This window comes from Barbatula barbatula (genome assembly GCF_947034865.1).
Source record: "Barbatula barbatula genome assembly, chromosome: 8".
Taxonomy (NCBI): domain Eukaryota; kingdom Metazoa; phylum Chordata; class Actinopteri; order Cypriniformes; family Nemacheilidae; genus Barbatula; species Barbatula barbatula.
The window spans coordinates 15,249,456-15,271,444 of NC_136771.1; the positions used below are offsets into that span (position 1 = coordinate 15,249,456).

Here is a 21,989-nt window from a genome sequence, read left to right on the forward strand (position 1 = left end):
GAGATGGTTTTTTTTTACCCGTTACGATAGAGTAAAAGTGCACATTTTTTACACCTGTGCAATAATCATGCTGTCTAATCAGCATCTTGATATGCCGCACCTGTAAGGTGGGTGTGTGGATTATCTCTGCAAAAGAGAAGTACTCACTAACACAGATGTAGACAGATTTGTGAAAAATATTTGAGAGAAATAGGCCTTGTGTGTACATAGAAAAAGTCTTATATCTTTGAGTTCAGCTCGTGAAAAATGACGGCAAAAACAAAAGTGTTGTGTTTATAATTTTGTTTACAAAGTTACGTCACTGGAACATTATTTGGTACCTCGGTGTAACTAATATGGTCTTGTCCAGATACGCCCTCACAACATAACTGTGATAACTGGGTAACTGCTTGATAAACTTGACAGTTTATCTCTGTGTATAGGTAAATATAATGCAGTTATTGTTACTGAAGTATTATTGTGGATAATATTAATTACTTCTTTTATGAAGGAACATAAAACAAAATCAATGACAATCTAAAACCTTTTGAAACTGAAACGATTTATTCTGAAACGTTATTTAATTTGTTTTGTACAGTAGGTAAAAAAATCTTCATATCATAGATGATTCTTTCTTAGAAAGAAATGTGTGTGTTTATTATGTGTTTGCAAACAGGAAAGGGGAGATATTATTGTTTATTGTGTTTATTTATTATGTTTATTATAAGATTGAAAATAAATCATGCAACGTTCGATAGAGAGTAAAGTAAAATGATTTATATGATTTAAAATGAAATATGAACACTATGAAAAATACAAATGTTAAAAAGCTTTTCTCAGATACAACTAAAGCATGTTCTTTTTCGCAACATTGCTGTCTGATATTATGATTTGAATGGTGCTTTTTTCGGCCAAGGTTGTCAGACAGCTTCATGGTATAGTGTCTATGCAGAAACTCTGCAGGGTTGGGTGTTGAACTCCTTGCCATTTCTGTCTGCATTCTCTAAAGTTTGTGTTCTTTAATCCATAAAAGCAAGAGTCTATTTGACTCAACTTTATCTGGTGGGTGAGCATGGGAAGACAAAAAAGGCAATTATACACCACTTCTATTTTAGAGCAGCTTACTATAATAGAGAAACATTAAATGATCTGATCTGACAATACTGTATGTAATATAAATAAGCATATTATTAGTGTATATATAAATTATGGTTTAGTTTAATTATGAATTAGAATAGTGTCTGATGGTTACGTCTTAAATTACTCTTTGAATTTAAATAAAAACTTGATGATGTTGATTATTCATGTGAAAATGACAACAATCTTTTCTAATACATTGTAACAAACACAAGTTAGTTGATTTTTTATATTTAAATATATTGTAGTGATTGATTGCTTATATTTGTACATGTATTTACCAAGAGTTTTAGGACCACACAAGACATTACCAGCCCATATATGGCCATGCCTCCAAGTGCTACCCATAGAACCTCGTAAATGTCATGTTGACAGAGCTGTTTCCTTGGGGTTTCTGTTGACAGACAGGCATAAAGAAATTAAATGTTAGATTATATATTTCCTTGTTAAGATTCTCTGTATTTCTTTAGAACATAACAGTTATCTTAATTCAATAAATAATGCTTCAACATTTTTTAAAACAATAGGACACATACCTTCAGCAAACACAATAGTTTGTGGCATCTGCTCCACTTTTAGAAATGGAGGGGGAAAGTTTTTCACTGCCTCACATGTGTAAAGGCCTGTGATATTCACTGTCACATTAAATAGGATGAAGTTGGCACTATCCTCTGTAAAATTAAAACGTAGAAAAGGAAAATCGCTCTTTGGGCTGTCGTATTGTTTGTTATCCAATGTTTTATTTACAATAGAATTGGAGGTGACATTATCTGGGCCCTTATATAATATGAAGTCCATTTCCATTCCACTGAGTGTAGGGCAAGCCACGGTAACATTGTTGTTTAGTGCCACATACTTAACTGGTGGGAGATTACCTACAGTGGGGAGGAGATATGAGTTTTAGTTTTTAGAACAGAATAACATTCAAAGAGATTTATTGTTATCGGATACAATTAGGGCTGCAGGTTTAATCGAAAATAAACCACACACGATTTGGCGTTTGGCTGTGATTATTTTATGCGCAGCTTGTCAGTGACAGTCAGAGAGGGTGCTCTCAGGGAGAAACTTCAAATTTGCTTCAAAGAAGAAGTATGACATGTATAACGAGGAAATGCCATTTTCCTATCTGCACTTTCTATAACTGTTTTTCAAGCCTCGTCAGGTATGTTCATGATAATAAAGTATATTCATAATGATTGTGATGGGTATTGCTTTTCAAAGCATGTTATAAACTACTCAACCTCACAGTGATTTTAGATCAAGCTGATCACAGAGTCATCCTTCACGAACAAGCTACGCATAAAAACATAATCGCAGCTTATTCTTTCCAGACTGGACTATTGCAATGCGCTACTGGCTGGCTTTTCAGCTTGCACAACCGAACCTCTACAGAGTGATCTTCAATGAACCGAAGAGAGCACATGTAACACCTCACTGTTATATTGGCTCCCTATAGTCGCTTGCATCAAATTCAAGGCTCTGCTCTAGGCCTACAAGACCACCACTGGTTCGGCACCCCCTTATCCTCACTCGCCAGCGCAGACTTATGCCAGATCCCTAAACTCTGCAAATGAACGACGCTGTGTATTGCCATCCCCAAAGAGAAAAATCTATCTCAGGTACCACATTTGTGGAATGGTTTGCCCGCTGCAAGATAAGCAGATTCTGTAGCAATCGTTACGAATCGGCTGAAAACTCATCTCTTCTGTCAACACCTGACCGATCAGTTCTGACTTAAATCTCTTTTCAAATCTTTCTATCAAAAAAAAATGTAGCTTCGTATACTCTGGTGGGCTATGTGAGAACATTTCTATTGCATTTATGGTTTTTTTTGTCCTTATGTTGTTCCAAATGCTTTCATAGTTTTAAGTCGCCTTGGATAAAAGCGTCTGTTAAATTACTAAATGTAAATGTTTTGCGATAGCCACTACGATTTAAACACGATTTTAATGGCAATTGCATTTAAACGTGCTGCCCTAGATACAATGCAGTATTTCAAGAAATTGACCCTTGTTGCCTCTGCAGAAGTGTTTGAACAGCTCCAAAACTACCACAGCCATCCAATATGTTCTCGGAGAACAACTCATCTACTAGGGTTTTATGTTTTTTACGTTTAGCTTTATACAGCCGGGGTCTCCAAATCTCCTCCTAGTGAGCTACCGTCCTGAAGATTTCTGCTCGAACGCCAATTAAACATACCTGAACCATCTAATCAAGATGTTCAGGGTTGCTTGCTAATTACAAACAGGTGTGCTGAAACAGGGTTGGGGCTGCAGACTGCAGGGCGGTAGCTCTCCAGGAACAGGGTTTGATATCCATGGTATACAACAACCAAGTCTGCATTTGCGATGCTTTACAAAAGGTTATTTTACATGTTTGACATTAAGCAATATGAGCACACAACATTTTCGTACAAATAAAAGATGTGTGATGGTATTTAGACCAATAGTTGGATTTATGGAGTGGAGGACATTTTTTGGATCGTATTCCGGTCCATGTTTCATTAACGGATATCATGACAAAGAGACAAAATATAAATGCGAACAAATGATATTGGAGGTGCTTAGCAAGCTAATGTACTGCAATTAACACTAGCCAGTGCAAAACACTTCTGGTTCTGATGCAAAGATATTGGTCTTGCTAAATATTTGCTAAGGTACTATGTTTAGATCCTAGGGAGTTGTTTAGTTGAAGAAAATGCCCATGGCACTGGGATTGTTAATCCAACTCTGGTAAATTGCATAGGCAAGGTGTCATGATTCCGCTATCATGTCATGTTTATTCTTGGTCTTGCAGCGGAGTCATGGCATAGCCTTAGGTTTTGTGTGAGAAAGCCATGTGCTTTCTCGTGTCTCGTCAGTGTTTCCCGCCCTTTTGTCTCGTTAGCCTTCCCATTAGTGTTTCATTACCTTCACCTACCCCTTAGTAGTTATCCTGTGTTTGTTCCCCTATTTAATGCCCTCGTGTTCATTGTCCTGTGCTCGTTCGTTTTAACGTGTACCTTGGATTTGTATTTGTATGCCGTTCTTGTACCTCTAGCCTGCTAGAGTTTAGTAAGTCAAGTCTAGTCTTAGTGTTTTGTATTAGTTAGTCTTTGTGAGTGTTAGTTCTAGTCTGTTTCGGTTAAGTCCTTCTTCGGTTCTTGTTTGTTCTTTTACCCCATTGTGGGCTTTTGTTTTCTGTTTTATATATTAAAGTCTTGTAAACCCCTTCATCTCCGTTTTCGCTGCCTGCAATTGGGTTCTCCTTCAGTTCCATGACACAAGGCGAGTTTATTTATATAGCACATTTCATACACAATGGTAATTCAAAGTGCTTTACATAGAATAAATTAAAAATATCCATTTGATAAAACAGTGAAGAGATAAGAAAAATAAAATGTAACCAGTTAAGAATAAAAAAAATTGTTTAGAATAAATGAGAAAATAAAAATTAACCAGTTAAGAATAAAAAATGAAATAAAATATAGTTTAGAATAGAATATAAATAAAATAAAGTACAGCACAAACAGTCGGACGGTCAGAGGCACAGTGCACATTCATTAAATGCAAAGTTAAACAGATGTGTTTTGAGCTTGGATTTGAATGTGACTATTGTGGGAGCACATCTGATCTCTTCTGGAAGCTGGTTCTAGCTGCGGCTCGCATAATAGCTAAATGCAGACTCTCCTTGCTTGGACAGAACCCTTGGTATTTCTAACAGATGCGATCCTAATGACCTGAGTGTTCTTATGCATCTATATTCAATGAGCATATCTGCAATGTATTGAGGTCCTAGGCCATTGAACGATTTATATACCAGTAATAAAACTTTAAAATCTATCCTATATGTAACTGGTAGCCAGTGTAAAGACCTGAGGACTGGGGTGAAATGATCATATTTTCTGGTTCTGCTCAGAATCCTTGCCGCAGCGTTCTGTATGAGCTGCATCTGTCTTATGGTCTTTTTGGGGAGGCCAGTAAGGAGTCCATTACAATAATCCACCCTGCTGGTGATGAAAGCATGCACTAGTTTCTCTAAGTCTTGACTGGAAACAAAACATCTAATTCTTGCAATATTTTTCAGATGATAGTATGCTGATTTAGTTATTGCTTTGACATGACTACTGAAGCTAAGGTCTGACTCTAGAGACACACCGAGATTCCTGACTTGATTTTTTGTTGTTTGACCTTTAGAGTGAAGGTACGCGTTCACCTTGAGAACTTCATCTTTATTTCCAAACGCAATGACTTCAGTTTTGTCTTTGTTTAACTGAAGAAAGTTTTGGCACATCCAACTATTTATTTCATCAATGCATTTGAGCAGGGAGTCAATGGGGCTGTAATCGTTAGGCGATAGGGCTAAGTATATCTGCGTGTCGTCTGCATAGCTGTGGTAAGCAATTTGGTTATTTCTCATTATTTGGCTCAATGGGAGCATGTACAGGTTGAATAGGAGAGGCGCAAGAATTGAGCCATGAGGGACTCCGCATGTCATGGATGTCCACTCAGACTTATGGTCACCTTTACTCACATAATAACCTCTTGTTTCTAGGTATGACCTGAACCATTTTAAGACTATCCCAGAAAGCCCCACCCAGTTTTCCAGAATGTCTATAAGTATGTTGTGATCGACCGTGTCAAATGCAGCACTGAGGTCGAGTAGGACCAGCACGGATAATTTGCCTGAATCAGTACTTAAGTAAATGTCGTTTCCTATCTTAATGAGTGCTGTCTCTGTGCTGTGATGCGGGCGGAACCCAGATTGAAAATTGTCAAAGTATCCATTTGAGCTTAAGAATTTGTTCAGCTGGTTGAAGACAACTTTTTCAATGATCTTACCTATGAAGGGAAGATTTGAGATCGGTCTATAGTTGTTTAATATGGTCTTATCCAGATTGCTCTTTTTCAGGAGGGGTTTGACAACAGCAGTTTTCAGGGAGTTTGGGAAACTTCCAGAGAGAAGCGAGGCATTTACCACATCTAGGAGATCTGCTTCTAAACAGTTTAACACACTTTTGAAAAAAGATGTGGGAAGTGCGTCAAGGGCGCAGGTTGATGTTTTAAGGTCTGGAACGGTTTCTTCCAAATTTTTGCCATCAATTTCTTCAAAATCAGACTCTACTTTCTCAGGTTGTGGTGTGATCTGTCTGACCCCAGCGCTACTCAAGGATGTGCTGATCACCTTCCATCCATCCATCCATCCATTTTCTACCGCTTATCCGGGGCCGGGTCACGGGGCAGCAGTCTAAGCAGAGATGCCCAGACATCCCTCACCCTAGACACTTCCTCCAGCTCTTCCGGGGGGACACTGAGGCGTTCCCAGGCCAGCCGGGAGACATAGTCCCACCAGTGTGTCCTAGGTCTTCCCCGGGGTCTCCTCCCGGTCGGTCTGGCCCGGAACACCTTCCGGGGAAGGCGTCCAGTAGGCATCCGTAACAGATGCCCAAGCCACCTCAGCTGACCCCTCTCGATGTGGAGGAGCAGTGGCTCTACTCCGAGCTCCTCCCAGGTGACCGAGCTTCTCACCCTATCTCTAAGGGATCGCCCAGCCACCCTGCAGAGGAAGCTCATTTCAGCCGCCTGTATCCGGGATCTTGTCCTTTCGGTCATGACCCAAAGCTCATGACAATAGGTGAGAGTAGGAACGTAGATTGACCGGTAAATTGAGAGCTTCGCCTGCGGCTCAGCTCTTTCTTCACCACGACGGACCGGTACATCGACCGCATTACTGCATAAGCTGCACCAATCCGTCTGTCAATCTCCCGTTCCATCCTTCCCTCACTCGTGAACAAGACCCCGAGATTAGAAAGGTGATCAGCACATGAGGTTCCGACTAGAGATAGTCGGGATCACCTCTACGCATGGCTTGGGCTCTGGAACCACACTCCTCGAGAGAGGATGGACACTTCATCACTCTGGAGTTGCCCATGGGGAGAGGCGGCGGGCTGGTGTGGGTCTGCTTATAGCCCCCCAGCTCTCCCGCTATGTGTTGGAGTTTACCCCGGTGAACGAGAGGGTCGTTTCCCTGTGCCTACGGGTCGGGGTTATGTCTCTCATTGTTGTTTGTGCCTACGGGCCGAACGGCAGTGCAGAGTACCCGACCTTCTTGGAGTCTATGGGAGGGGTGCTGGAAAGTACTCCGACTGGGGACTCCGCCCGTCGTCCTACTGGGGGACTTCAACGACCATGTCGGCAACGACAGTGACACCTGGAGGGGCGTGATTGGGAGGAACGGCCCCCCTGATCTGAACCCGAGCGGTGTTCAGTTATTGGACTTCTGTGCTAGTCACAGTTTGTCTATAAACGAACACCATGTTCAAGCATAAGGGTGTCCATCAGTGCACGTGGCACCAGGACACCATAGGCCGCAGGTCGATGATCGACTTTGTGGTCGTTTCATCTGACCTGAGACCATATGTTTTGGACACTCGGGTTAAGAGAGGGGCGGAGCTGTCAACTGATCACCACCTGGTGGTGAGTTGGATCCGATGGCAGGAGAGGAAGCTGGACAGACTCGGCAGACCCAAACGTACTTTAAGGGTCTGCTGGGAACGCCTGGCTGAGTCTCCTGTCAGAGAGATCTTTAACTCCCACCTCCGGCAGAGCTTCAACCAGATCCCGAGGGAGGCTGGAGACATTGAGTCAGAGTGGACCATGTTCTCCGCCTCCATTGTCGAAGCGGCCACTCAGAGCTGTGGCCATAAGGTCTCCGGTGCCTGTCAAGGCGGGAATCCCCGAACCCGGTGGTGGACACCGGAAGTAGGAGTCTTATCAGGCCTGGTTGGCTTGTGGGACTCCTGAGGCAGCTGACAGGTACCGGCATGCCAAGCAGACTGCTGCCCGGGTGGTTGTGGAGGCAAAAACTCCGGCCTGGGAGGAGTTTGGTGAGGCCATGGAGAAGGACTATCGACTGGCCTCGAAGAGATTCTGGAAAACCGTCCGGCGCCTCAGGAGAGGGAAACAGTGCCCTACCAATGCTGTTCACAGTGGAGGTGGGAGGCTGTTGACCACACTGTTCCTGCTGATCACATTTCTAATGTTATTGATTTTATCAGAAAAGAAAGAAGCAAACTCACTGCACTTGCTGTCTGAGAGCATTTCACTGGGAATCTGGCATTCAGTCTTTTTAGTGTTTCAAAGAGTTCATTGAAATCCTTCTTAAGAAGTTCTGACTGTTTATGAATATCATTTTTCCCCACATGAATGATGAGTCGATTTGCAGTCTTATGTTTAATCAGAATGTTCTGAAGTTCCCTGTTTACATCAGAAGTTGTTGCTTGTGGAAGGCAGCATGTAGTTGTATCCCTGCTACTAATGTTTCTGATTATGGAGTCACCCACTATCAGAGTCCTGGGCTCAGCTGCGCTTTGAGCTGAGTTCTGCTGTCTGTTCGACCTTGAGCGCCTGTTAAAATCAGAATTAGCTGCTGGCTGATTTAGTCTGTGTTCGGACACATTCATCAAATTTGGGGATTCCTCATTGAATAATACTTCAAATCTGTTCTTAAGATGTATAGGCGGTGTTCGGTGGTTTGCAATCCTTGTAGCCGTATTTGGGGTAGAGGATGCTGCTGCGGCAATATGTGATACTCGTGACAGTCTGATGTCTCGAGTGCCTTTAGGTCTCGCTCCCTGTTTATGCCATCTATTTGTAAGTCGATCGGCTTGTTTCTCTACACTCAGAATGGCCGGTCGAGGAGTACTAGATTTATGGGACTCACCGGCTGTGTGCTGAGGCTGCCATGACGGAGCTCTGATTTGTGTTCCGTCTGGTTTGGTGGTCCCACAAGTAACTTTGTTTCAAGAACTGCAATCCTTTGTAAAAGTTTGTGGCAGTTTATGCAGCAAGTAGATTCCAGAGAAGGCATTTTCTCTTATCCTTATGAGTGTAGACAGTTGTGTTTTCTCTTCCCCGGAATGTAAGCTTTCAGTGGGAGGCTGGTCAAATAAGATAATTCGGATTTGTGTAGTAATCCAAGCATTTAAGTTAAAATTAGGTGATAAAAGGAGATAAAACATAAAAGTATAAAAGCGACAGAGTAAAGCGCGGAGAAGTAAGCAGGATCGTCCGATTGCGACAAACAACCAAACAAAGAAAAGGGATTTAGTATGGTACATTTATTTGCGTCACAGTGTCAAATAGACAAGAGGTGGGCTCATTAATCATAAGGTATGGGAATGTTATGAAATTTGGCAAAGTTTGTTATACCTCTGTACGGTTCAAAAGGTATGGAGAATCCAAATGAGACTGTTTGACAAAAAAGGTAAAAATATTATTTTTAATAGTGATCAAAATTATATATAACTAGTTTAATTTATATAATTATGTTTAGCAGCTGTTAATAAGTAATTAATAAGTAGTTAGAAAATTATTTTGAATAAGTCTTATTTATTGTTTAGTTCTGCTTACGACATACAGCATTAAGTTGTTATTAATGCCTATTAAATAAGTAATAAGTAATCATGAATTACAGCAGGAATGTGTGTTAATAAACCATTTATTAACACATTGAGTAACTGTTACTAAATGTCTGAATAATAAGATATATAAATGTGCATTCAAAGAGTTAATTAATAATTTACTAACACTTTCTAAATGATCTCATAAACCACTGACAACTCCCAACTAACTGGTTTGTAAGTAATGTAATCTTTAATTTAGAAATTATGAATTTATCCTTAATAAAGTATGAAATTAGATTATTAAGCATATTATATACATGCTTATAAATCAAGAATAGCACATTTATAGCTGTATTTATAAAATGCTTTATTATTCTGTCTATTAATATGGAGCAAATGCTTAATAAATGATCAATGATTCATAGCCTGCAGTTATAATAAAGTGTTACCCATTTCTTTTTCAATGTATTAACATATTTACAGGCAAGCAAACCATCTTGTTTTTGTATCTCTGCAAACCTTTTGTATATTGACACATAACTTGGTTGGTATCATCACTGGTACATTTTAGGGATAGCGCCACCTACTGTTCAAAAGTTATTAGTATGCTATTACATATGTTTCTTAATCTGCTTTGTGCCCTGTCGTCTTTGTGCAAATTTTTGTGAACAAGTGGTCAAACGGTATAAGTAATTTTATTATGTTCTTAATGCCTTTCCCTTTTTTAATTTGGTTTTCAAAATCTGATCATCTGACATGTCTAAAATATTTCTCTTTGGGTCATGTTTGGGGTTCACCTCGTATAATTGCTGCTTGCAGCTATATGTAGGGGTCAAGCCACGAAGAGCCGTAAACACCTTTTGCTTACGATAGTGTTCTTCTTATTCTTCTTCTGCTATGAAACATACTTTTTCGAACACGCAGTTATGCACAGGAATGACAGCGCTCCTGCTAATCAGAATAAATGTCAGAGACACATAATATATATTACTGCTTCTACTAAATAAGGAGTACAATGACAAATTGCTAGGAAACTTGGTATGGTTCATTGAGGTAAAGTTCTGAGAGGACCTGTTAAGTTATAGGAAAAAAATATAATTAATTAAAATGCTTATAACATATGAAAAAATCTACATAACGTCATCCAAAGAATATTTGTTGGCTAAAGCCGAGTGCTTTGATATCAAACTTGTCATATTCCACCATAGTTCCTGTCCGCCATATTGAATTACTTTTTCAAACTCCTCCAACAAAATTTGTCAGATTTGCACGACATTTGTGTACAGACAGTACAGACAGTACTGACGATTGTCCCGTTTCCTATGAACAGTTTGCATAGGGGTTGATTATAAATGGTAGATTAGCGACCTCCTCTGTTCAAAGTTGGGTATTGCGTGCTATTTGTCCAAGTCCCTTTTTGATGACATCATTTATGTGAGTTAGAAGCGGTTTAGGATGCTGTGTAGCCATCGCTATAATTTCTCCTCGATCTAAGTTTCCGAGGCACTTTCGGTATGTAATATTGTTTTATTATATTATCCCACGAAAGTATATTTTGTTATTATGTCTTTAGATACCAGAAAGGATGTTTATTTTATGTATTTGGGAAACTGTTCTAGCTAACGCTATTATAGCAAATACTGACTATGTTCCACGCAAATAGCATTTATTTCTCCTGTGTGAGCATGTTGTTATTGTATTCTTAGAATTTTCTATTTGTATTTTACAGTTTTACGTTATCCCATGACAGTAAGGCATTAAAAATGATTCTCTCGAGTCTGTTGTCATTCGGAGGCGTTATCTGACTGTCGAGTCGAGCAAGGAGTTTGACACAAAGGGCAGAACAACGATAAATCAAATGGTTCTCGTATACAGCGCCAATGAATTCTAAGTCGTGTTCGCCAAAAGGTCATTCGTGATACTTTTATTTATTGACATGACACTTATACATCCTCACTGGCACATCTTGTCTGTCTCATAAAAATTGAGTGGCAGCACCACCTAGTGATATCAAAGTTGTCACATTCCTACTTTCCATTCGCCATATAGAATTATGTTTTTTTAACATCTCCTACAAAAGCTGTCTTGTTTGCACTGAATTTGGTATATGGGTTCTAAAGACATCCCTAAATAATATTTAATAAAAGCTTTTTGATTGGTCAAATCGTTCTGGTAAACAGTGTCATATGAATTCTAAGGTGTGTGCACCAAAGGTCCATGTGGCTGTATCTTCATGACACTTTTGTGTTAAGTGTGTTTCGTTCTTTTCTTTTTTTCTTTTCTTTTTATATATTGTCTTTATTCATTTACTTATCATCTCTACTCCCCTCCCACCTGGTCTCTGTTTTAGCTAATCAAATCATTGTCATTATTCACACCTGTTCCCCATTACCGGGATCCAGTCAAGTCTGAGAGCAGAGCCTCCCTGATAGAGAACTGAGGAATGAAACGACGATAGAAGCCTGCCATGCCCAAAAAGGATCGGAGTTGCTTCCTTGTTTGGGGTAAAGGGCATGACTCAATGGCTTGGATCTTACAAACCTGTGGCCGTATCATCCCATTCCCAATGATATGGCCCAGGTACTCAGTCTCAGATGCAGCAAAGGCACACAAAGGGATTTACAGTCAGCCCAGCCATGTGAAGACAGCCCAAGACGGTACACAGATGTTCCAGATGTTGCTCACAGCTGTCACTGTACACAACAATATATCATTGAGATAGGCTGCCGCAAAAGCAGGGGAATCACGAAGTACCTGGTCCATCAGCCTCTGGAAATTTGCTGGCGCCCCATGAAGAGCAAATGGAAGCACTGTGAAGTGAAATGGACCCATGGAGTCCAGAAAGCAGTCATCTCTCTCGATCGCTCGGTCAGGGGTACCTGCCAGTACCCTTTGCTAAGATCTAATGTAGTCAAGAATTTTGCCTTTCCCAGCCGTTCAAGCAGGTTGTCAATCCTGGGTGTTGGATAGGAGTCAAACTGAGAAACTTTCAAGTACCTGAAATCAATACAGAATCTTATGCTACCATCCTTCTTCGGTATCAGGACTATCGGGTTGCACCATTCACTCTTTGACACCTCTATGATACCCTGGGACAGCATGAGATCCACCTCCTCCTTCAGTGGGGTCAGCAGGCGCTCAGGGATCCTGTAACTGAGTCGTCTCACATAAGCCCCTTCTTTAAGGACAATATCATGTTTAACAAGGTCAGTCCTCCCAGGGTTCCCCTGGAACACTTCAAGATTACATCTTGAAGAACACTTCAAGATTACAGACCTCCTGCTGTCTGTCTTCAGAGAGGTGACGGAGATCAAAGTCCCCTGGACCACCTTCAGAAGGTAAGTATTGCTCCTCCGCTTCCTCCTCTTCCAGAATGCTTCTGACGAGCATCACCTCTGTTTTCTTTCCAGGTCTTTGCACCCATTCCTTCAGGAGGTTCACATGCAGTACTTTACTGGAACGTGACTGACCTGTGGTCAATATTCAATAGGTGGTAGGCCCAAGTTTCTTCTGGACCTCAAATGGTCCTTGCCACTTTGCCAAAAGCTTGTTATCATCACTAGGGAGAAGCAGTAACACTTTCTGTCCAGGGCTGAAGGATCTCTGGCGGGCTGACTGATCATACCAGGACTTCTGCCCTTTCTGGGCCTCTGCCATGTGTAACTGGGAAAGCTCGCTCATTTTCTCCAATCGGTCTCTCATCTGCACAACATAGGATACCACATTAACAGAATCCCCTCTCCCCTGGTCTCCCTCCCAACTTTCTCTCAGCAGAGAAAGAGGGCCTCTGACATCATGCCCATATAGAAGTTCAAAGGTACGAAACCCAGTGGAGGCTTGGGGTACTTCCCTGTATGCAAATAAAAGATAGGGCAACCAGAGATCCCAGTCTGTACCACTGCTGTTCACAAACTTTTGAAACATCTGCTTCAGTGTTTTGTTAAAGCGTTCTGTCAGCCCATCCGTTTGGGGTGGTAAGGGGTGGTTCTCAGGCTCCTGATGCCCAGTAATTGATAGACCTGGTTCAACAATGTTGACATAAAATTAGTTCCTTGATCAGTCAATATTTCACGAGGGAAACCCACCCTTGAAAAAACTTGATAGACAAAAAGCAACAGATTTAGCTTTTATAGGCTTCAATGGGAACACCTCTGGATACTTGGTTGCATAGTCTGTTATAACCAGCAAGTACCGGTTCCCAGCTCTACTCTTCTCAACGGGACCAACAATGGCCATCCCAAGGCGTTCAAATGGAATGGCAATGATGGGGAGGGGTAAGAGTGGGACTCTGGAGGGAAGGCTGGCAGATGTCATTTGGCACTGAGGACAACTTTTGCAGAATTCAGCAACATCTCTACACAGTCCAGGCCAATGAAAGTGGTGTTTAATGCGGGCTGTGGTTTAGTGCTTACCTAGGTGGCCAGCCCAGGGAACATAATGCCCCAACGCCAGTATAGCCTCTCTGGCTGCTTGGGGGACCACTAGCTGCAATGTGGACTCCTGTTGACGGTAAGGAATGCCCTTTTGCAAGATGTACTCCTCTTTGCTCATGTCCAGCTCATCTCCTGTCTCCTTCTTAATTTTCTGAAAAAGAGATGCTAAAGATGGATCAAATTTCTGCATGTTTATGATACTGGCTGGCATTTGAAATCCTAAATCCGTGACTTCACGGGTGTTGCCTCGTCATTGTAGAATGGCAAGGTACTAAGGATCTCCAGGTGCTCGTTAGATGACTTAACCTGCCCCCTGGTGACAGCAGCATAGCATCTTCTGGGTTTGTCTATTGGCACAAATCAAACAGTACTGGGAGGTCGCGTGAGTGATAAGTGGAAGCAGCTGTGCGCGCACTGGTCCCGCATCTTATCACGGAGGAGATTGGGAGCTTAAAAGGACGTGTCGGCAGGACTGTTGACGAGAGAGGACCGGGCCCGGACATATGTTTAGTTTGTGTATGTTTTATGGCCGGCAGTCTACCGTGAGGTGGCTGTCGGTCAGTTACTTCAGTGTTTATTGTTTATTTAATTAAAGTTTTAAAGTTTGAATGTTCGCCGGTTCCCGCCTCCTTCCTTCCCTTATAACGAACTTTATTACAGTAATCTATCAATGACCACAATGTTCAAGAGATATGTTTGATTGTCAACTTTGATATACATATCAGCAGTTGAGTAACTCTTCTCATCACCATGCACACAACATATAGGGATGGTATCTCTGGAGCTGATAATATTGGTTGGTATCAATTACCACTTTGAGAGGCGTTCCATTAACTTTCACATCAGCCATCTTTACAGCTTGGCCAGTCTTTGAGGCAGCATCCCCATGAGGGTGTGGTACAACACACATCTGAGGCAACTTTGCTGTATATTTAGGGCACATGGGCTTGGTATGGCCTTCTATTCCACACAGATAGCAAATTAGTTTTCTACGACTGGTTCTCCCCAGTGGGAACCTTACCCCCGCTGGCCTCTGGCTTTGGTTGGTTCGGCTGAGGGGGTTTACGTCGGTCTCTTGGGGACTTCCATGAGTTGTAGCTCCATGGCTGTCCTTTTCTCCACGCCGCCACAAACACATCCGCTAGTTTAGCAGCCTCCATGGCAGAACCTGGGTCATGCTCTCTGATCTAAATCTGCAGCTCAGGGGACACCATTCTCAAGTATTGTTCCAGCATGATCCTTTCACCAATTTCTTGTGTTGTTTTACCTTTTGGCTGGATCCACTTTCCATACAGCTCCTTGAGTCTTGCGTACATTTCCTTTGGGAACTCGTCAAGGCTCAATTCCAAGGAACGGAATCTTTGCCTATAGGTCTCAGGGTTAATGTCATACTTTTTGCATGTTTATCCCTGTCATAATCCACAGAGTCATCAATATCCATATGCACATAAGCATTTCGAGCTTTACCAGTTAGCCTTGGCATTAAATGAAAAACCCAGTCAAGCTTCTGCCATCTGCAGGCTACAGCAATACGCTCGAATGCAATGAGAAAGTGTTCAATATCGTCATCATCAGTAAATTTCTCTAATCTGGGCACATGGTGTGGAGGGACCTGACCTGCTGCTGTTGTAGTTGAAACAATCACTGGAGTGGGATCCATTTGGGTTTGAGAATGAGGTCTATTGGGTGGAAAATCCTCCAGATCTTGATCAGAATCTGTTGGTGGGAGCCCTTGCAGTGGAGATGTTCGGGCTTGTACCTCTAACTGCAGCATCTGAAATTGATGTTGAAGTATTTTAAACCTCTGTTCCTGTCTTGTAGTTGCTTCCTTCTGCTTCTCATCTCAGGCCTCCTGCTGTCCCATGTGCGCTCGGAGAATAGCTGCCAGGTCAGACAGGGTTTACTCCCTTCCTTCATCCTCAGTGTTTTCCACTCCAGAAACTCCATTTTCGTCTTCACTAACAGCCTGTCTGATGCAATTTGGCCTGCAGCTCCTCCTTGTTGTCTACCTTTTCCACCTCTTCCACCACGATTCATGTCTTCTTGTTGGGGAACAGCAAAGAGGAAAAAAAATATCCTGTGTCCGTCACTGAAAGATCCCACCGCTGCCACCAATTGTAAGGGACCGAAACAGTGAGGCAAAAGAAACACATGAAGTTGTCTTTTGAACAAATGGGGTTTTATTACCCAAGATGTTGAGGAGCTACACAAGGACCAGAATTAATAGCTAGGCCCCAAAACAATCAACAAACCAGTGATGGCAAATAGGCTGATGTACATAGCCTTGTAACCCAAGACTAACTGAACAAAAAACTGACCTCTTACAAAGACACAGAAGGGAGCGTATATAAAGGCTAAGCAAAACCAACTAACATAGAAGGGGTAAACAAACTAACACTTAACACCACAAGAATTAACTTAAGGCAAAATCCGCCCAGGCACATGATGAGACATGGTATGGCCTAATGAGCTGGCTTCCGGATATAGGTCTCCTCAGCCCTTTGCCACTCCTTTCGCCCAACCAGGAAGTGACCGCCCCCAATGATCCAGGCAACTCAAAGAAAACATATGATTAATGCACTCCCTGTAAATCAATGTAGGGTAAAGCAAAATAAACTGTCTTGTGTTTGTTATTTAAATATCAGTTTAGATGACTAAATAATCAGTGCAACAAACTAATAAACGGAAATCAAATGTTCAGAATCTAGGTGATGTTACCCTGTGTGGCCGTAGCCATCACAGGGACTAATAAGCGATATGTCTTAAAAGAGCAATAGTACATTAGGTGCTAATACAAAGATTCAACAAAAGCTAGACCACTACCCGTTGAGAGAAAAGAGAGGGTTAGTGTACTTCTTTTTCATTTGTCTGTCAAGTATTCAAAGAAGAGGTGTGTTTTAAGTAGTTTTTGAATGTTGTGAGAGATGTAGTTGACCGGATTGCGTTAGGAAGAATGTTCCACCAGGAAGGAGTTCCGCAGCCCTCCGCACAAGCAACGGTACGTTCGGCAGCAAAGACTTAGGGACAGCCATGCTGCCCACCAAAGAACCTCCCCCTCACGGGGGCAATGAAGCAGATCTCCCTGCTAGTTCCTGCATCACAACGTCTGGGGGCCTGGTCACAGCTGGGATGATCCGTCTCGGCAACGCGATTCGGTTTTCCAGGCACCCGCCCAAGGGAAATTCTCTAACCTCAACAGAGGCTAGATCGCTCCCTTGCTTCGGCCCGAGGTCGCCACCCTTCTGGAGGGGGCAATCGAGCCTGTCCCTCTAGCCAAGATGACCCCTACTTCATCGTCCCAGAGTATGGTGAGGGGTTGTGCCCCATCCTGCGAGGTTGATGTAGAGGCGCATCCTGAAGTCCGTCTGACACCAGGATTGGTTTGTGGTAATCTACTGAAGGACGCGTACTTTGTGTCTCGATTCTCGGCAGACCGTTTATTCTGGCCCAGCCTCACTGTGCCTTTACGAAGGTCACGTAGGCTGCGTATGCTAACTATCTTGACGACTGACCTATTTTGAGGTCACCCATGGGATCTGTGGCCTACGCACAGGGACCTTGTGCCTGGCACCTTGACCGATTGGGCCTACGGGTCAGCTATGACAAGAGAATGCTCTCTCCTGTCGGAGCACTTCTTTTCCTGGTATGGAACCAGACTCTGTTACCATGCAGCATGCCTCACAAGAGTGTGCCCAGTCAATGCTGTGCTGCCTGGCCCTCGTCAGGCAGCAGTCAGCAGTTGCCCTGAAACACTCAGAGGCTCCTGGGGCATATGGCGTCCTTGTGGGCAGCAATGCCGCTTGGGTTGATGCATATGAGAACGCTTCAGCATTGGCTACAGAGTCGGTTTCCTGGAGAGCGTGGCACACCGGCACAAGGCATGTTCCCAGTGCGTCTGTCTTCTGGCGCACCCTAGCCCCTCAGACAGACATGTCCACTCCGGGCTGGAGTCCCATTAGCGCAGGTGGTGAGGTGTGCAACGCCTCCCTGCTCGGCTGGGGTGCAACGGGCAGGCAGTGTCGGGGCGCTGGATGGGCCCCCACCTGCAGTGGCAATCAAATTGTCTGGAGTTGCTAACAGCTTACATCCCCCCCCAGTGAGCCTCCCTGCACAGGTCTGTGCGGAGCCAGGGAAGAGGAGCATCTAAGTCTGCTAGTTGCGCCCGGTTGGCCCAACCAGACTTGGCTCTCGGAGCCCATGCTCTGACGGCCACTCCCCCTTGCCGATTCCCCTGAGAGGGGAACGATCTGGCACCCGAGACCAGACCTCTGCAACCCCATGTCTGGACCCTGGATGGGACGAGGAGATCCGAAGTGACCTGTCTCCCATTCTCGTGAGCATGGTCATTCGGGTAAGAGCACCAACCACTAGGCGACTGTCACTTTACGTGGCACCTCTTCTAGCCCTGAGTCCCCCGATCTGGATTGTGCTGGGCTGCACGACCCGATCAGCAGTTTCCTAAGGTGCGCATTGGGGGGCTTATCCCCCCTGTCCGTTATCCATACCTTCCTGGGACCTTAACATGGTCCTGGTGGGCCTGCGTAAGGCCCTGTTTGACCCCTGGAGAACCCGATCTTTCTCTCTAATGATGAAGACACTTCTCCTGTCAGCGCTCAACTCCATCAGGAGGGTAGGGGATCAGCACACACTCTCTCTATATAAGCAATAATTATATTAATGGTGGTCATTAATAATTATAGTAATGATGGTATCTGCAGCAATTATGTACATAGTTAGGACTGATAAAGAGGATATAAAGAGAAACGATTGTGCGACAGCCTGATGGATGTGTTTCCAGACATTTGATGATTATTCACAGAATTTAAGGAGAATATATTTAGTTATTTATTTACACTGTGTTCTGCAGATATCGTATTTCTACTCAATACAAGCACAAATACAAATCATACTCAATACAAGCGCAAAAACCTCTGCAGATTTAATATTCGTGATAATGTGGATCTTTAAAGGATATGATGTGAAATTAAATGTGTGTGAGGCATACATGCTTACAATAGTTTTTCTTAACAAATGCTTTTTGCAATCTAACTTGAGCTCACTAACTCACCATTTTTGTTGCTCCAGAATGGTGTGCACATTCTCCCGTAAAGTGTTTTTTAATAGATCATAACCTTTGCGTGGAAAGTGGTGTAAGAAACGTTTATAAATGAGACGCCAGGTCAGGGAGCAGACAGAGTGGCTTAACTAACCGCCTGCTATAGCCATCTCATGTCTCAGAACACAAAATGCACAACTCTCAAAAATATCATATAAAGAAACTGCGTCTGTCCCCCACACTAGTAAATACATAAGAAAAACGTTATTTACAGGTACTTTCATAAAAATCACATATAATGTGGATGAATTAATAAACAAATAATATGGCTCGGTTTGCTGAATATTAGATCCCTTTACTAATACACGTTTTGCTATTGGTATATTCATGGATCATCACCTAGATGTGCTCTAAAACCAGATGATGTAATAGTTTAAATGAGTCTACCACACAGATTTTATTCAAGAATTTTGTACATTTGGTAATACTTTAATAAGGTAGTTTTTAGGTGTAGGGTAGGATATAGGGTAGGATCAGAGCCGATCCTTCCTTAAACAAATGAAGATAATTTTAGATGTTTAATTATGACTTGGAGGATTGGGATTGTGAGACGAGGGCAACATATTTATTTTTTATGAAAATCTTAAATTCGAAGAAAATCCATACTTTTCCTCTGGCTCAAAATGGTTGTCATGTGATACGCTGCTACATTTGTGTCATGGTTTGCACTTAAAAGCTTGTGTTCTTAAGTAAACTATATTTATCATGTTTTCTTTTTGTTAATCACTCATTTGGTTAAACACCACATTTGCGTGTTAAAGTTTTTTTTGTCCAGATAAATGGTTCCAGAGCCACACCTTACTTTAGGTAAATAATTATTTAAATGTGAATAAAAATGTGAAATTAAATGTATACTTAATTGTTCTAATTGTCAGCTTATTGTTTTTTTCTTTTTCAGTTTTTATTCGGTAACAATAAGGTGTTTGGTAACAATTAGTTTATGCATTAGTTAACATGAAATAACAACGAACAATACTTTTAAAACATTTATTAACATTAATTAATGTTGATTTCAGCATTTACTAATACACTAATACAAAATCAAACGGTGTCACAGTGAACTAACATGAATAACTGTATTAACATGGAATGATAAATGTTAATAATAATGTTAACTAATATCACCTTATTGTAAAGTGTTATCATTCTTTCTTATAGTTTACAGTTTACATGTTTATCTAAATTTAACTGACTAGGGCCTCTACAATGGTTTGCTTAGGGCCCCCAGACGTCTAGGATAGGCACTGGGTAGGATTAAGGTACGTTGAATAAGGTGATGCAGAAAAATGCATTAACATGTGCTTATACATTCTAATATCCAACCAATATGCATATTAATAAACTAGTAGTTAATAATGAATTTGTGTATTATACTATAAAGTGTAACCTGGCATTTTTAATCTGTTTTAAGTTTAATAAACAATTATATAAAACTAACTATACTACTTCTATAAAGTAATGGTACTGTTTAGCATGTTGTAAGTCGCTTTGGACTTCTGTCAAATGAATAAATGTCAATGTTTAAAAAAAATAGATCAAGAAACAGTCAAAATTAATTTCCCCAAAATACCCCATGTTACTCATGGAAGGCGGGAATTCCCCCCACTGTGTAAAAAAACGAAATTCATTCCCTGTTTTGTGTTCGAATACTAGAGTTAGAATCATATGTTCACAGCACCAATTTTATGTAACTGTTTAAATCTAAGTGGAGGAAAAGGTAAGGGAATGTTTTTTTCAGTATAAACCTAGTTGCACTGTTAAAAATACAAACAATGTTACTTTATGGCAATCATTTTTATAACAACATGTTGAGGCATGTTTTAAGTTGCAAAAATAAAGTTTTATCTATAAAATAACATATATTAGATCAAATAAAAAAAAGTAATTTTATTTTAAATAAAGTCTAGAGTAAAGGCATAAGTCTTACCATGGCACATGCTGTGTGGTTTAGTTAAGGTGATGTGGAACAGACAGAGACTAAAGACGATCATAAATGTCTTAAAACATTCCATCTGTTGTAGTCTCATTCTTCACAATGAAGAGGGTTGTCTTTGTGGCTGTCTTTTATTGCTTCTCTAAATTTTGGCGTACTGCCTTAGTTACAAAATCAACTTGTATCTATTATGGTAATATGAATATCTGACAGAATAAGCTGTTAAAAGGTTGTTTTGACCAAGTGTGACAATAATTCTAGGCTTACCTCTACACTAAAGTAAACGGAAGTGTAACAAAAGAACAGTTACATTCTCATAAACCAAACAGGAAGTTTTTGGTTTGTACTTGCATGTTTTCTTTGTTTTGTGTAAGGTTCGTTGAAGCATATGTTCACACCCCCAGTTTTATGTAACTGTTTAAATCTAAGTGGAGGAAAAAGTAAGGGAATATTCTTTTCAGTATAAACGTGGTTGCACTGTTAAAAATACAATGTTACTTTAGGCCAATCGTTTTTATAACAACATGTTGATGCAGTGCATGTTTTTAGTTGCAAAAATAAAGAATTCTTTCTAAAATAACATATATTAGATCAAATTAAAAAAGTAATTTTATTTTAAATAAAGTCTAGAGTAAAGGCATAAGTCTTACCATGGCACATGCTGTGTGGTTTAGTTAAGGTGATGTGGAAAAGACAGAGACTAAAGAGGATCATAAATGTCTTAAAACATTCCATCTGTTGTAGTCTCATTCTTCACAATGAAGAGGGTTGTCTTTGTGGCTGTCTTTTATCGCTTCTCTAAATTTTGGCGTACTGCCTTAGTTACAAAATCAACTTGTATCTATTATGGTAATATGAATATCTGACAGAATAAGCTGTTAAAAGGTTGTTTTGACCAAGTGTGACAATAATTCTAGGCTTACCCCTTTACACTAAAGTACACGAAAGTGTAACAAAAGAACAGTTCCATACTCATAAACCAAACAGAAAGTTTTTGGTTTTTACTTG

At 41.4% G+C, this 21,989-nt stretch overlaps 1 protein-coding gene across 1 annotated transcript; it reads right to left on the reverse strand.

Annotated features, from left to right (window-relative positions):
* Positions 1–592: 592 nt before the first annotated feature.
* On the reverse strand, positions 593–21,810 carry LOC306897127 (uncharacterized protein). The gene is made up of 5 exons (XM_079461611.1): positions 21,632–21,810; positions 20,976–21,405; positions 1,653–1,991; positions 1,368–1,510; positions 593–1,110 (listed from the first exon to the last, which is right to left on the reverse strand). The coding sequence occupies exons 2-5, from the start codon at positions 21,073–21,075 to the stop codon at positions 910–912; spliced, it is 783 nt and encodes a 260-aa protein (XP_079317737.1). The 5' UTR covers positions 21,076–21,405; positions 21,632–21,810; the 3' UTR covers positions 593–909.
* Between the last annotated feature and the right edge of the window lie 179 nt (positions 21,811–21,989).